The sequence below is a fragment of the Myotis yumanensis genome, unplaced genomic scaffold (assembly GCF_028538775.1).
Source record: "Myotis yumanensis isolate MYYU_CA2020_CCGP unplaced genomic scaffold, mMyoYum1.0.hap1 SCAF_13, whole genome shotgun sequence".
In the NCBI taxonomy this organism is placed as follows: Eukaryota; Metazoa; Chordata; class Mammalia; order Chiroptera; family Vespertilionidae; genus Myotis; species Myotis yumanensis.
The window spans coordinates 42,376,026-42,391,265 of record NW_027223764.1 but is presented as its reverse complement, the minus strand read 5'-3'; the positions used below and the strand labels follow the sequence as shown (position 1 = coordinate 42,391,265).

The 15,240-nt window shown below is 54.1% G+C and overlaps 1 protein-coding gene across 1 annotated transcript in view; it reads right to left on the bottom strand.

Annotated features, from left to right (window-relative positions):
• SLC29A3 (solute carrier family 29 member 3) overlaps nt 1-12,752 on the bottom strand; it is a 41,514-nt gene extending 28,762 nt beyond the window's left edge. The window contains exons 1-2 of the mRNA XM_070431934.1: nt 12,693-12,752; nt 8,944-9,242 (exon numbers count right to left, since the gene is read on the bottom strand). Coding sequence (XP_070288035.1) covers nt 8,944-9,242; nt 12,693 — 300 coding nt within the window. The 5' untranslated portion in view covers nt 12,694-12,752. The remainder of the gene's footprint in view (nt 1-8,943; nt 9,243-12,692) is intronic.
• Nucleotides 12,753-15,240: the final 2,488 nt, after the last annotated feature.

The following is a 15,240-nucleotide window of genomic DNA, read 5'->3' as shown; positions in this document are numbered from 1 at the left end:
CGAAAATAATGTTATGGTTGGGTCACAACCTGAGGAACTGTATTTAAAGGGCCAGAAGGTTGAGAACCACTGACTTAGATTAAGCCATCACTCTGCATGTATTCGCTGAGCTCCGTCGGTATTCCAGGCACAGGGTATTTAGTCCACGTTCCCCCTTTCATGGAACTGAGTTTCTGGCCAAGGAGACAGGCGGCAAATGCATAAACAAGTAAACAGATACTGTGGCGGGCAGGGGTAAGTGTTAGGAAGAGAAGTTAAGCAGGGCAGGTACCTCTCACAGACCTCAGAGCACTAGGGGAGACCCGCCAGGGAGCCTGCGTCCAGGGAGCCTGAGTCCAGGGATCAGCAGCCGCTGCCCCGGGGCCAACGCTGCAGCTGTGACTTGTCTATGGCGGCTCTCACTCCCCAAGGGCAGAATCAAGAGTAGCTGCAAGAGATCACATGGCCCACAAGCCTGAAATATTTACCACTCGGCCCTTTGCAGAAAAAGTGTGCCACCTTGATCTGGTTTCTTAAATAAGGAGATGGAAACCCAAGTCACCCAGCAAACTTGAAACCAAGTCAGAAGCAGCCCAGCTCTCCTGCCTCCCAGATCTTTCTGCCACGCAGGGTGAGCTCGGGAGATGGAAACATCATTTCTGTCCACCCTCCTCTGTCAACCCTTTGCCAGGCTCCCAACAAGGGCCAAGCTGGCCTCTGACTTTCATCCCTTTTGTTCCCCGTACGCACCCTCAGGCTGGAACCTTAGCGGGCAGAAAAGTGGCTCAGAAGTAGACCGGGGAGGGTCAGAGACAGTGGGAGCCCTGGAAACCCCCACACAGGGACCCCGACCTCTGAGGGGTGAGAGCTGCTTCGAGGCCTGGTCCCTGCTGATGCTTGGGCGGCCTGTCCTTCCTCCTCTGCAGCCTGACCATGTGGCAGGGCAAGGAGGAAGTGGCCTTCCAGGAAACTCCCCACCTACCGCACAGCCCGCGCCTGCCCGGGGCAGCTCCTGCAGCTCCCAGGGGGTGCCCTGAGTCAGTGTCCCAAGGCTGACCCCGTGGGGGGATGGGGACCATGCTCTGTGGCATGTGGGCAAAGAGGAGGTGGTCTGGGGGTGCCCCGGCTGCTCTCTGCAGAAGGAAACCCAGGAGAACCACCAAAAAAAACCCAGTTCCTTAGTAGACAGAGCGACGCTTCCTCACAGACATCCCGTCTCCCATCTGGGGAAGCTATTTGTCCTTGGAGGTCCCCATGAAATCACGTTGGCGGCTACAGGCCTTGCGTGCACACATACACACACACACACACACACACACACACACACACAACACAAATACACACATGCACAGAGCACCCCCAAGAGGCCAGCAAGGGTCCCCTCAGACCCCCCTCGGACAATGATCCCTGTAACGAAGGCGCCCGCCACAGACTCCAATTTGGTTCTGCTCTCTGGGCAGTCGCAATGATCAATCACGTTAAGGAGACACTTGAGCACTTAAGGCCCAGGCCATGTTCTAATTTGTCCAGGAAATCGCCTCTGGATTCTAAGGACGAGTGCGGGAGGAAATAAAATCGAAGTCGGAGGGGGAGCGATCGATAGCCCAGGAGGGCCAGGGAGCCAGGCACAGGTGGGGAGACCGGGCCAGGAGCACGCGGGGAGAAAATAAAAAGAGAATTTGAGAAGTCTGAGGCCACCAACGGCATGACTGACAGCGCTTCAAGTCGGGCTTTTTCTCTCCCTCTGCAGGACGCAGCGAGAGCTAAAAACAGAGGAAAAAGCCATCACAGGTATATTTATTGGGAATGGCACGCTGGCTGGGTCTGCATTTAGAATCCGAGGGTGGACAAGGGAATTAAAAAAAAAAAAAAAGAAATCACTCATTTTTGGTTCTAATTTTTAAAAATGATTTAGAGCCGCCATCCAAACTCGCCTAAGCCACTGGATGGCTGAGGGGCGGGGCTGCCCTCCCCACCTGGCAGCCACTCACCCACCCCCTGTGCAGGGAGCCTAGAGCCCCATTCCCTAGACCAACCTGCCGTCTCTTTTGGGACAACAGGGCTCAAGCAAAATCCTGCTTTCGCATGTTTGCATGGGAGGAGGGGTGCTTCACGCAGCACCGTTCTTTGGAACGCTGCTCTTCAGGAGTGCTTGCCTAATGGAGTCTGTGCATCTTTCTGGGGTTACATGGGAGCGTCGTGACCCACCCACACCCAGAATAGCATGCTTCTCACGGAACAGCAAGTGGCACCGAGGAAGTGGCTCCCAGAGACCTGCCCTCTGCCGGCCGGCCAGTGCCCAGCCCACCTGGGGAGAAGGAGCAGCAGGGCGGGTCCAGGACTCTGGGTGTTTGCCAAACGCCCCAGGAAATCCGATGCCAATTTGGATGCCCCTGGGCTGCAGCCCCTGAGCTTGCCTTCATGGCTCTGTGGATGCGTGCGGGCAAAGTGCATCCTCATGGCTGTGAGGTTAGAGGCAAACAGGTAGAGCAGGATTTTTCTAATTATAGACTGCAACCCACTAAAGGACATGTCTGGGACAAATTACTTCCATTTCTTGAGCCTTGGTTTCCTGCTCTGTAAAATGGGTAAAATAATACCTGTCCTTGGGGCTTAGTAAGGACCAAAAGAGATCATGAAAATAGAGCCGGTGTAGCTCAGTGGTTGAGGGTTGACCTATGAACCAGGAGGTCACGGTTCGATCCCCAGTCAGGGCACATGCCCAGGTTTCAGGCTTGATCCCCAGTTGGGGGTGTGCAGGAGGCAGCCAGTCAATGATTCTGTCTCATCTTTGATGTTTCTCTCTCTCTCCCTCTCCCTTCCTCTCTGAAATCAATAAAAATATATTTAAAATAAAGCCTCTGGCACACAGTAGGTTGCTTAACACATTCTGTGGAATTAAAGAAAGAACTGGAAGCCTTAGCACAGTGGCCGGCACATGGTAAGGCAGTGGATGTTATTAGGACTCCGCACAGCCCTCATCCAGCAGCTACCTCGTAGGAGATGAGTAATAAGTATAGAACCTCCCTCCCAGCGACTGCAAGTGCATCAGGGGAAGTCTGTGCGAGAGGCCCAGAGGCACAGAGCCCGGCCCCAAGTCTTAAAATGCTCACGCCCAGGCCCCTCCGTAGACTGTACCAGAATTGGGTGGGTGGTGGAGGCAGGGAGGCTTTCAAAGCTCCCAGGTGACCCTAGTGTGCAGCCAGAGCTGAGACCATCCAAGGGAGAAGCCAGAGAGCATGCTGGGTACTGCTTGCTAGCAAATGACCCTGGGTCGGTGGCCTAAAATTTGTGAGCCCCAGTTTCTCCATCTAGAAACTAGGGAAGACCACACCTAACTCACCAGCTCATCCTGCAGGGAAGATGGGGGTCCAGTGGGGGGTGGGCATGGGCTGCATGGCAGGGGCTTTGTAGTCAGCAGGTCATTGTCAAGACCTCTGATCATTTGTCCTCCAGTTTCCTCTTCTCCAAAATAGTTCATCCTGGTTTCTTTCAACCCTCCTCCCCGAATTGGGATGTCTGTTCTTAGTCATAAGAATGGCTCCCTGGTCATGCTATCTTGCTTCTTTGAGGGGCTGAGGGGTTGAGCCAGCACCCAGGTGCTGCAAATGAAGGTAGGCCCCCACCTGCTGCTGGTAGGCCAACCTGGGTCCCTTCCCCATTGTAAGAATCCCCTTCATGTCTATGCCAGCCCACCTGAAAGATCGGAACTTCTTTGGGGATGGCCACTGTGACCCCCAGATCTTCTTCTATTCTTTGCAGAGCCATGCCATCCTTACCTTGGATTGGGGTGATGGGGCTTTCCTCCCCAGCCATAGAATAACTAGCACACAAATGTTTACTGTGTGCCGCACACTGTGCTAGCTGTTCTAGGGCCTCAGGGATGTACGGTGAGAGAGCTGTACTCACTCTCCCCAAAGAGCTAGCAGTTTAATGGAGGAGGCACCCTCCATGTGAAACAGGTATTGTCATCATGGATAATCACACTTCCTGCCTCACAGGGGCGCTGCGGGTTAGATGAGGCAAAGCTCTGAGAGCAATGGCACCCCCGCAGTAAGTGCTCAGCACCATGAGTTGTGTGGTGAGAACCTAAGGGGGAAGTACTGTGGGCTCTGGGGACCCAGAGGGGAGCCCCTAACTCAGAGGGTAGCAGCAGTGGAGGCTCCCAGGAGTAAGAGAGGCATCTGCCCCCTGCCCTGGCCTGGGCTTTTGGGGCCCCCGCTGATCTTGAGGTGAATGGGACAGCAGTAGATTGCCAAGCCTGGGCTCTGGCCCTGCTGACACCAAGTGGGATTGTGGGTCCCACCCATGACCTGGCCATGTCTGGCCGGGCCCTCTCCCTCCCGCCCACCCCCACCCCTCCCCGAGGAGCCCTGGCAGGCCAAGGTGCGCAGGGAGGTGCACAGGAAGTACATGTTGTGGGGGGCCATGGAGGCCTCGTGGTGGAGGTCTCATGGCAGGGAAAGACCAGGAAAAGGTGGGGTCACTCTCCTCTCTGGGACAGAAAGGAGGGAGTCCAGCTGACAGTCCCTGCCCAGGGGCAGCCCGTTCAGGCCTATGGAAGAGGCCAAGGGGAAGGCAGAGACCCCAGGATCAGAGATAGCTTACGAGCCTGGGGGTGGGAATGGTGGTGAGGAGGGATCGGGGATGCTGGCAGCTTGGAAACTGGGTCCAGAATCCAGGGGTAGAGCCAAGGCACCTGGGCTTCCCGGGCGGTAACGGAGGACAGACCAAGGGCAGCCTCTCCATACCGAGAAGGAGCGAGAAGGAGCATTTGGCAGAGTCTGGGTGTGGGCTGGGCCTGGTCTCCAGGACAGCCCCCTGCGCGCCATTCTCAGCATGACCGGCTTTGTATCATCTCTCCACCTAAATCTTCCTGGCTGTGTGACCTGGGGCAGGTTACTAACCCTCTCTGAGCTCTGGCTCTGTGTCTGAAAAAACAGAGTTAGTTAGAGACACTGCATTTAATACTCCTGCCAGCATGGTGAGCACAGAGTTGGGGCTCAGGGATGGAGGTTGTCCTGGCTCCCTGCACCATTTTTTCATATCAATTCTTCCTTATTTATGCTCTAATATTTTTTTAGCTCTGGGTCCACGGGCCTGTGGTGGGTTCATTCGAAGTTCTTATCCCAGAGAACAGAGACAAAGGGGCAGGGGAACAGGATGCTTGCTAAACCATTCCCCAAACTGTTCCTGGCGGCAGAAAATGAGCCTGGGATGGCGGGTGACTTTGAAAATGACATAATTTGGGAGGAGGGGCCCTGTGCAAACATTCCTACTGAGTTAACCTCGCCAGCCAATGGTATCCATCCCTGGGAAATATTAAAAGGAAAGAAAGTACAGAAAAACAGCAACATCCAGACCCAGAGCTAATTGGGTTGCAGGTGGCGGCGGGAGGCAGACCCATTTGACTCTGGCCCCTCCTTCCCCCAAAGTGGCCCTCAGGTGACGGAGCAGACCAGCCGCCTCTCGCCTCTCGCAGGGAAGCCAGGAAGAGAGGAGGAAAGAACTGGGGAGGTGGGTGGCAGGAAGTGGGAATTAGGCAAAGAGCAATGGCCTCCAGAATGCAGAAACGCCTCAGCATGCCTGTTTCCCAAACCCGGACCATGAATCGAGGGGTGACAGGTCTCTCATCTCTGATGCCAAGAGCCAGGAGCTCTGGGCAGCCGCAGGTACTACATTTGCACCTGCCAGCACTTGGAAAGAGGCAATAAAGCATCGTAGCAGGGCCCGGAATGCTAAGTGCCTGCAGCTGGGAAGGGATCGCCTTGCAGCGAGAACAGCTCAAGGCAGACGTCTACTGTGCAGCCACGTCCATGATTCGGAGGGTGGGCCGGGTTCCCAGAGACCCGCCGGCACACCCTCTCCTGCTCTGGGGCAGCCTGCTCCCAGGGGCTGGGACGGGGACAGGACAGGTACACGTGTAAACTGGTTCTGGGGGCCACCCTAGGCTGGTGCCGGCCCAGCCAGACTGGGACCTCTGGAGGAAGCCTAGGCGGCGGGGTGATTTACCGAGGCCAGCAGAAAGCGGGGTGCTTGAGTCACTGGTAAATAAAAGTGGGCCGTAAAGCACCTGGGTAAGCCAGACATCTGGAAATACACCAGGGCCGCATCCCCCGAATGATAATAATGATAATAACGTTTATGCAGCCCTTACCGCACTGTGCCAGCCCCGTTCGTTCTAAGTGCTTTGTGTGCCGAGTAATTTACTTCATCCTCACAACAACCCCAAGATCGCTGCTAGCATTCTCTTCCTGTTCCGTACCAGGAAGACCAGGCAGCACAGGGAGGCCAGAGCTACCCGAGGCAGAGCTGGAGCCGGTGCAGTCTGCTTCCAGAAGCCATGCCCTAGCCCAGTGATGGCGAACCTATGACACGCGTGTCAGAGGTGACACACAAACTCATTTTTTTGGTTGATTTTTCTTTGTTAAATGGCATTTAAATATATAAAATAAATATCAAAAATGTAAGTCTTTGTTTTACTATGGTTGCAAATATCAAAAAATGTCTATATGTGACACGGCACCAGAGTTAAGTTAGGGTTTTTCAAAATGCTAACACACCGAGCTCAAAAGGTTCGCCATCACTGCCCTAGCCCGTGCTTCTCCAACCCTCCTGTGCCCGCCAGCCACCGGGGGCTGTCAGCATGCAGCCCCTGGCTCAGCCGATCTGGCTGGGGCCTGAGACTCTGCATCACCAACAAGCTCCAAGCACGTCTGCCCCAAGGAACACCCTGGAGGAGGAGGCTCTAACCACTACACTATGCTCCCACGACACCTCTGCCTGCCGCTGCTCTGGCCCCTGGAGGCAGCTATGAATTGCTCAGTTAACAGAAGCAGGCCCTCACATGGGGCCAGAATTAAGGGACCTAATTCAACCCTGATTTCTGGGGTGGGGCCCAGGTTAGGATGTTTTGAAAGCTCCCTGGGTGATTCTGATGTGAAACCCTGGCAGAATCCTCAAAACAGACAATAGGAAAACCTCAGTCACCGTGTCCCATTCAATCCCACAAAACTGGGGAATGTTCCTGGGGGTTAGGTCAGGGAGGTCAAAGGTGCTTTCAGGAAGGGGAGGTGAGCCACCTCCTGGGCCAGTTGAGGGTATGACTAAGGTCTGCTAGGGTACCCTCTTCTTGTCCCCTGGGGCACCCTGGGAGGAGAGGGGCAGCTAGCAGCCCCCAGCCTGGCAGGCCCTCCGAGGCCCCCGCTTCCCCAACCATGAACTTTCAAGAGAGCGGACACCTACCTAGATCAGTTGAGGCTCTTGACAAAGATTAACTGAACCTCTGAGCTCAATTCCTGACTAGGCCTCCACCTTGCCCCCACCCCAAACCACCCCTCAGCCTGCCCAGCCAGTCTTAGCAAGAATCCTGCCGTCAGTTTATTGAAAATCCCCGCCCTTGATATCTGATCTCCCTTGATATTTGATCAAGTTCCTCATCTCATACCTTGGTGTATATGTCGGTAACCTGCTTTTAGCAAGAATGCCCCAACCCTTGGTGGCCCCTCTTAGTAATTTTCCATCCACTGACCCCCTCACTCAGCTCTTTGGCTATAAATCCCCACTTGTCCTTGAGTAATAGGTGCTGAGCCTGATCTCTCTCTTAGTCCACTGGTCTTGAGTAAAGCCTCAAGTGGCAGAATAATTTTTCCTTTAATACCCCTCCTGCACAAGGGAAAAGTCACCCCACAAAGTGAGCCGCTAACCAAACAGAATTTAGACTCCACATGTTGACAGTCAAGGCCCAGGCAATGACCTCAAGCCTTATTTCTCTTACGGCAAAATCAGATGCTTTACTGCTCCTCATATACACCTGACCTTTCTCCTATCCTGCCTTTGCCTAGGCTTTTTCTCCCACCTGGAATGTCTCCTCCCATTCTTCTAATCCACCTGCTCTGATTCACAGCATTCTCTTTTTTGTTTTTTAAATATATTTTTATTTACTTCAGAGATCAAGGGAGAGATAGAAACATCAGTGATGAGAGAGAATCATTGATTGGCTGCCTTCTGCACGCCCCCCTACTGGGGATCGAGCCTGCAACCTGAGTGTGTGCCCTTGACTGAAATTGAACCCAAGACCCTTCAGTCCACAGACTGAAACTCTATCCACTGAGCCAAACTGGCTAGGGCACAGCATTCTCTCTTGGTGATTCGACTACTTATCCCTGAGTCTGCATTCCCTACTGTCTTCCATAACTATATAACCACCCATTTAGCTGGTCACATGGGCCTCTGGGTGAGGGGAGAAATACTACATTTCCCAACCTCCTTTGCAGCTCACGAGGTCACATGACCAAGTTCTGACCAATGAGTTCAATGTGAGCAAAAGCAAGTGTGTTCCTTGCAGGAGTTTCCTTATGCCTCTCCTTCTCTTCTTCCTATTTGATGTAATGGCTGAATTCCAACAGCCATCCCGGACTGTGAAGTGATACTGAACACAGAAGCTACACATGGTGAAACAACTAGGTCCTGACAACTTGGAACATCATAACAGGGTTGAAGTGGCCCCTCCAGATTTGAACATGAAAGAAAAATTATCTTCCATCTTGTTTAGCCACTACGCTTTTGGAATTTTCTATAACTCACCACTGAACTTAATGCTACTAGATCCACCCCTTCAAAGCTCTGGAGGCATGGACTCTGGATTCTTGGTTTACCACACTATACTACAGAGAATCATCATTTTCATCCTCTTCCCAAATTGCATAGTAAGAAATCTGAAGACTGGGACTGTGTCTTATACATTTGCATCTTCTCCTGTCCCATGAAGCGGGAGGCTCATACACAACACAAAGCATATCTGAAGATTGAGTTGAATTGTTTCTACTATATTCCGCCTGGCTTCCTAGTTCGTATATCCTCAGCAGGCCACAAACCCTCCTGGTATGGCGCACCCAAGGAGAGCTGCCCTTCCCCCCATCCAGGCAGAGTGCACCCCCCCTCCCAGGAGGAACGTGCCCTTACCAGGATGTCCGAGTCCTCAGGTGTTTCCCCTGGGGCTGGGCTGGAGCAGTTTCGGAGTTTGAATATCCAGTAGTCCTTGGCGGTGACAAAGAAGTTCCATGGCAGGAGGCCGCCAATGCCCAGGCTGAAGAAGATGATGTAGGCACCGTTGAAGCGGTCCTCGGGCCTCGGCAGGCTGGGCGGTGAGCGGTCCAGCAGCTTCTCAAGCAGGGCTTCCTGGTCCGAACACAGAGAGCTGCTTGCGGTTCTATAGGTGGAGTTTGAACTCTGATGGATGTTATCCTCTGAGACAAAGGCCACTGTTGAAACAGAGACAGGGCAGGTGATCAGAAGCGAAAGCTGGCTCAGTGGTTGAGTGTCGACCTGTGAACCAGGAGGTCACATTCAATTCCTGGTCAGGGCACATGCCCAGGTTGCGGGTTTGATCCGCAGTGGGGGGGGCGATTATTTCTCATTATTAATGTTTCTATCTCTCTCCCATCGTCTCTGAAATCAATAAAAATATATATATATTTTTAAAAGAAGCTAACACTGGGGACTCACCCATCCTACTAAGCTGAACAGATGCCCACCCTGGGGCCTATGGAGTCACCAAAGCATGGTTAGAGAGTTTCAGGTTTAAGGATCAGGGAGAAAGTCAAGATGTCAGAACTGTAAGTGACCTCAGCTGGTCCTCCCACCCCAAGCGGGAAACACAGGTAGCAAACAAGTGTGCAGCTGGCAGGGAGTAAGGCAATGGGGCCTAGTAGGGCCGGTGGCAATCAATCCAGAAGGGTAAACCTGGGCTCAAGGTATTCACGTTTCTATGCAGCCGTAACAAAGGAATTAGGTCCCTTGGTGGGCAAAGCATGCTCTCTCAACTCTTTTCAACTTTATGTGAGAAAGGAGCAGGAGAGTGTGTAGAATATGCTACTGTGTGTGCAAAATAGCAAGGCTGGGTGGGCGGAGAGGAGACTGTACACCAGTATGTCTGGAGAGATACCAAGTAATTTCCAACAGTGCAGCCTCTGAGGAGGGATGGGGACCAGGAAGGAGGGGACTTCACCTCATGCTCTTTTGTGTCTTTTTGAATTTTGAAGTAGGTGAATGTATTACCTGCTCAAAATAAAATTATAAATAAAAAAAGGCATTCAAATTAAATAACTTTTTTTCTTAAGCCCATGGTGTCTAGAACTGCCTTCAGAAGCCAGTTTGAGACATACGAGTCCACTCCCTCACTTCATTTGTGGGGAAACAGAAGTCCAAAGAGTGGAATGTCACAGGCCAGGTAAACGAACAAGCCTGGGTTTGAACTCCTGCCTGGGCTCCCACCTCTACTCATCACGTCCCACTGGGAGACCGCCACTCCCTACCTGTGGCAGCTCCAGAGGCAAAGGGAAGGTTCTAGGTTGGCAGCAACTATTGCCCACATGGCCTTGGGCAGGTCACCATGTTTCTGAGCCTCAATATCCCCATCAGCAAACCTAGGTTTGTTTTTGCGTTTTTTTTTGTTTTGTTTTTTCAAAAACCTAAGCCTTTTTATAATGGCTGTGTAACTACAACTGCTAGCAAAGCCTGGCCCACGGGATCAGCTGTTGGACAAAACATCAGCATGTTCCCCACGATCATGGGCTTGTCACCTGGCTAGCTGGCTGGCTTCTGAATTTGACTGCAAGGTCGCATACCTAGTCTATGCTCTATATAGCACCTAGGATGTGGCAGCGGCTTGATAGATGGAAAATGCTTCCATAAAGCTGAGGACAGGACACCCTAGTCCCACTGCAGTAGCTTCCTCCCTCCCCAATAAATCAATAAATGAATGTGCCTCGGCTCACATGGGAGGCTGAGCCTTAACTCGGAGCATCAAGCCAGGCAGAACGGGCCTTTCTTCCCTGGTGAGATGGAAACGCCCTGTCGCATAGGCACCGGCCTTATCCGTTACTTCAAGAGCCTCACAACATTCCTCGGAATTAGGTAGCACAGTAATTATTGTCTACTTTTTTTTTTTTAATGCAAAGAATGAGGCCTTAAACACACTTGATTTGTCCCACATTCAAACAAGTAAGAACTCCCAATAGTTAAATAATTAAAACCCAGTACTCATGCATGCTAAGGTGTGTGTCTAGCACTTGAGCCTGACAACAGCCTAACAATAAGGTAAGTACTATTCTAAGACCCTTTTAACAGATGAAGCGTGAGGCTCAGAAAGGTTAAGAAATTTGCGGAAGGCCACACAGCTACCAAATGACAAGAGTGAGGCTATACAGCCAAGTAGTCTGAGGCCCACGGGGACTCCTTGGCCGCCCTAAGAGCAGGCTGTTTGGCAAGGTGAACCAGTGCCTGCAGGCTCCAGGTACCATGGACAGGGGGCCTCCTCCAGGAAGGCCTCGGGCAAGCGAGCTGTGAGCAGAGGTGAAAGCACCTTCCTCAATGTTTGCTGAATGGAGGAATGGCCAGGATATTCTCCCCCGAGGCTGCTTGTACCAGGCGAAGGCAGGCAGGCAGGATGCTGCCTGCAGGATGCCGGCATTCCAGTCAGCACGACTATTTTAAACTCTCCTGGTTGAGCTTTTAAACTCTCCTAGTTGAGCGGAGCCTTTTCCCAGCCTGACTCACAGGGCACCCAGCACTAACCAACTAACCAGACAGTACTGGGGCGCACACACCCACACACTCACTCACTTTCTAAATTAGTGTTTTAAAATTATGGCTCATGTAGGACAGTGGACAAAGTTCAAGCGGTTTTTCCAGATATTCCAGCTACAAGGGTGGTGCAGGGCCAACAGCATGGCTATGGGGCCCACACTCTCCGGGACCATTCTCAGCTCCAGGCGTCTATTTGTCCAGGGCCATTCAGCCTTGACGAGTTTCTGAAGAGCTGGGACTCTTCTCTCGTGCGGTCACAGGCCAGGGCACTGGCCTGAGCAGTCTCATTACTGTTTATAAAAGCGAGCGGCTGGCGTTCAGATTGAAAAGAAAAAGGAGGAGCTGGCTGGCTGGCGTGTCTCTCCAGCACCCACCGGAGCTGGCCACACGGGGCCCTGCTCTCCTCCTGGGTGCCCGGACCAGGGGCAGCCCCTATCCAAAGAAGCAGAAACTTGTGGGGCCTGCGGCCACTGCACACCGCCCTCTGGACCTGGTGCCGGTTCCGAGGAGGGTTCTGACTCTGGCCGAGTCGGTCTTCCCTCTGTGCCTCCTTTGCCCCATCTGTGAAGTGGGGCTGGGGCTGGGGCTGGGGCTGGGGCTGGGGCTGGGGCTGGGGCTGGGGCTGGGGCTGGGGCTGGGGAGGCGAACCTGCTGGGAACGCATCGCTGGGAAAGGCCAGGCGCCACGCAGAGGCCATGGGAGAACTGGCCTCGGTGCGGGGGACACTCCCAGGCTCAGGCGCAGGCTCCCCAGTTTGGGGCAAGAGTCAACCACTTACTTGGGGCTGAGTTGCCCCCCTCCTCCCCCCAAAACACACACATCCAGATGGTGAGGCCCAGGAAATGCACGAGGAGGAGGAGGGGCGACAGTCCGGAGGAGAAAGTAGAGCCAGAGAGAAGGACAGTGAGAGGAGGGGGCGCAGGGGGAGAGCGGGAGGAGGCGCAGGGACCTGGGAGGGGGCCGTGGTGGGACCCGTCAGCGGGAGGGGCGCGAGGGTCCCGAGCTCCGGTGGAGCAGCCTCCGGCCCGGCCCGGCCCGTGGGGGCGGGCGCCGAGCCCGGGGGGCGACCGGGACCCTGCAGAGCTGGCCGGGGGCCAGGCCGCCGGACCTCGGCCCGCACTTACTGTCGCCACCGCGCCGCCGCCGCCACTGCCTCCCGGGCCGCCGGGGCCACTGCGACTCGGGGCGTCTCTGGGCCCCAGGCCGGGCTCCGCCCCCGCCCCGCCCCTCCGCCCGCGCTTCCCGGTTTGCAAACCGGCCTTTCATCCTCCCGCGCCCATTCACAGGCGGAGACCGAGGCGCGGGGCTGGGGGACTGCCCCGCGGCGCTGCAGCGCGTCCCTTCTCCACCCGCAGGGGACCCGCGTCTCCCCTACCCCTCCGCTCCCAGACTCCGCCTCCCCCAGACCCGCAGAGCACCCCTCTGATTGCAGTCCCCGCTCCTCCCTGGTCCCCCCCCCCCCCCCCGCGCCACCCCAGGGGCCCCCTCCTGCCCCAGAGCCTGGAGATGGCCCCAGACCCCCAGCTTTAGCTCAGTGTCAGGCCTCCCGTGTGCCAGGCCAGCGCCATGAAGACTGTCCTGGTTATGGTCACACTGAGGCAGGGGGGCAGCGGGGACAGCCCTCAGGACCCCCCCACCCCACCCACCAGGCCTCCCAGGAGCCGCCAGACCTTCCTGTCTAAATCGCAGGCCCAGCGGGCCTCGTGTTTTCCTGAGTTCTGTAAGCCATGCTAGCAAGTCATTGAAACAGAAGATGGGGGCGGGGCGGGGGGGGGGCACTCCCAACTTTGTAGCCAGGACGGATAGAAGTTTTGTTATATTGGGGACTAGCTATAGTTTTAAGAAATACTAAGCATGCTCTGTTGACTGTGATTGTTTTGTCCTGATTAAAGAAAGGACTTTCTAACCTGAGTGGGAGTTGTGTGCCCCTGGCACCTGGGAGTCAACCTTGGAATGTGGTCCATTATAGAAAGATTAACAACCTTGTTTCCCAAACAATGGAGCCCCACCTGCCTGTGATCTGTAACCATTGTACCCATTCCTGTTCATTTTGCCTACTTCCCCAGGTAATCTTCGTCCTACTCAATATCAGCTGCTAGCTTTTGGGGAGCTGCAGAGCATATTTTCCTGGATGACCGACCTGCTGCTCTCCTATACTGCCAGCATTATATTTTAAAAGTATATTTTTATTTATTTCAGAGAGGAAGAGAGAGATAGAAACATCCATGATGAGAGAGAATCATTGATCGGCTGCCTCCTGCACACCCACTCGGGGATCGAGCCCTAAACCCAGGCATGTGCCCTGACAGGAATTGAACCGTGACCTCCTGGTTCATAGGTTGTCGCTCAACCACTGAGCCACGTGGGCCAGGCACCGGCATTATTGGAATCAACCCTCATATATGATTCAATCCTATTTCTGCTTAATTGGCTCAAGTAGTGATAGGCAGCCCAGACCCACTGGTTGTCTGGTTTCAGTTTGGGTACCCTGGGTACCCCATATTTGAGACTGGTGTCTGAAGTGTGGGCAACCTTGTGGCTCTGAGCCCCAAAATCTATGGAGCCTGGTGCTGGCTCCAGGTAGATAGTGCTGTGACTGGACAATCAGTGGGTCCGGGCTGCCTGTCACTCACTACTTGAGCCCTTGAAGCAGAGACAGGGTTGAATCCTATATGTGCGTTTATTCCAATACTGCGGGCAGTAGGGGACAGCAGCAGGTCAGCCACAAAAATCTGCTCTGCAGCCCCTGATAAGCCAGCTGCTTATATAGTAGGACAAGGATTACATGGGATGTAGGAATTACAGGCATGGGGAAGTAGGCTATGCAGGCTGGAGTGAGACGCCATTGTTTGGGCAACAAAGTTGTTTATCTTTCCATGATAGCAGGCCAGTCTTGAATGAGAATGAACCCCATTCCAAGGTTGACTCTCAGGTCCCAGGGACATACAACTTCCAGCCAAGGTAGAAGGTCCTTTCTTTAACCAGAACAAGGCAATCCTGGTTAATAGAGCATGATTAATATTTCCCAAACCATAACTAGTCCCCGATATTCTTGTTTTGCCAGAATTGAATTGAATCATGGTGTCCTGAGAGTTGGAGAATTGATTGTTGGTGTGGAAAAACCCACCCACTTCATGTCAGTAGTGTGGAGAGTAAAAACAGAGCAGAGGCCCAAGGTGCCAAGGGTTGGGGTCCTGGTCCAGAAGAGCTAGTGCACTTCCCAGGGGAAACAGTACCCTGGGGGGTGGGCCCAGGTAGGAGACAGCCAGGCCTGGGCACCAGCCACCCTTGCTACGGCCCCACATCCCTGTTGGCCCCATTCTACAGGGCACAAGTCCAAGGCTTAAAAAATGTCGCTGGCCCAAGGACACACGGTGGTGGAGCCTGCTTGTACCCCTAGATGGGACTCTAAAGTCCTCACCTGTTTTCTGTCCCGCCACGTGGCTCCCCTCAGGGCCTGGCGCAGGCGGGTAGAGTGGAGAGTGGGATGGAGGGCGAGGACTTCTCAGGAGGGGTGACTTGGGGCTGAATCTCAATGGCATGTGGCCATGGAGAAGAGCAGGGAGGATGCTCCAGGAGGGGCAGAGGGCTGAGGCAAAGGCCCAGGCGACAGCGGGATATGTCCCTGGAGGGTGATGCGTACTTGGTGGGGCTATAAGAAAGGCTGGGCCC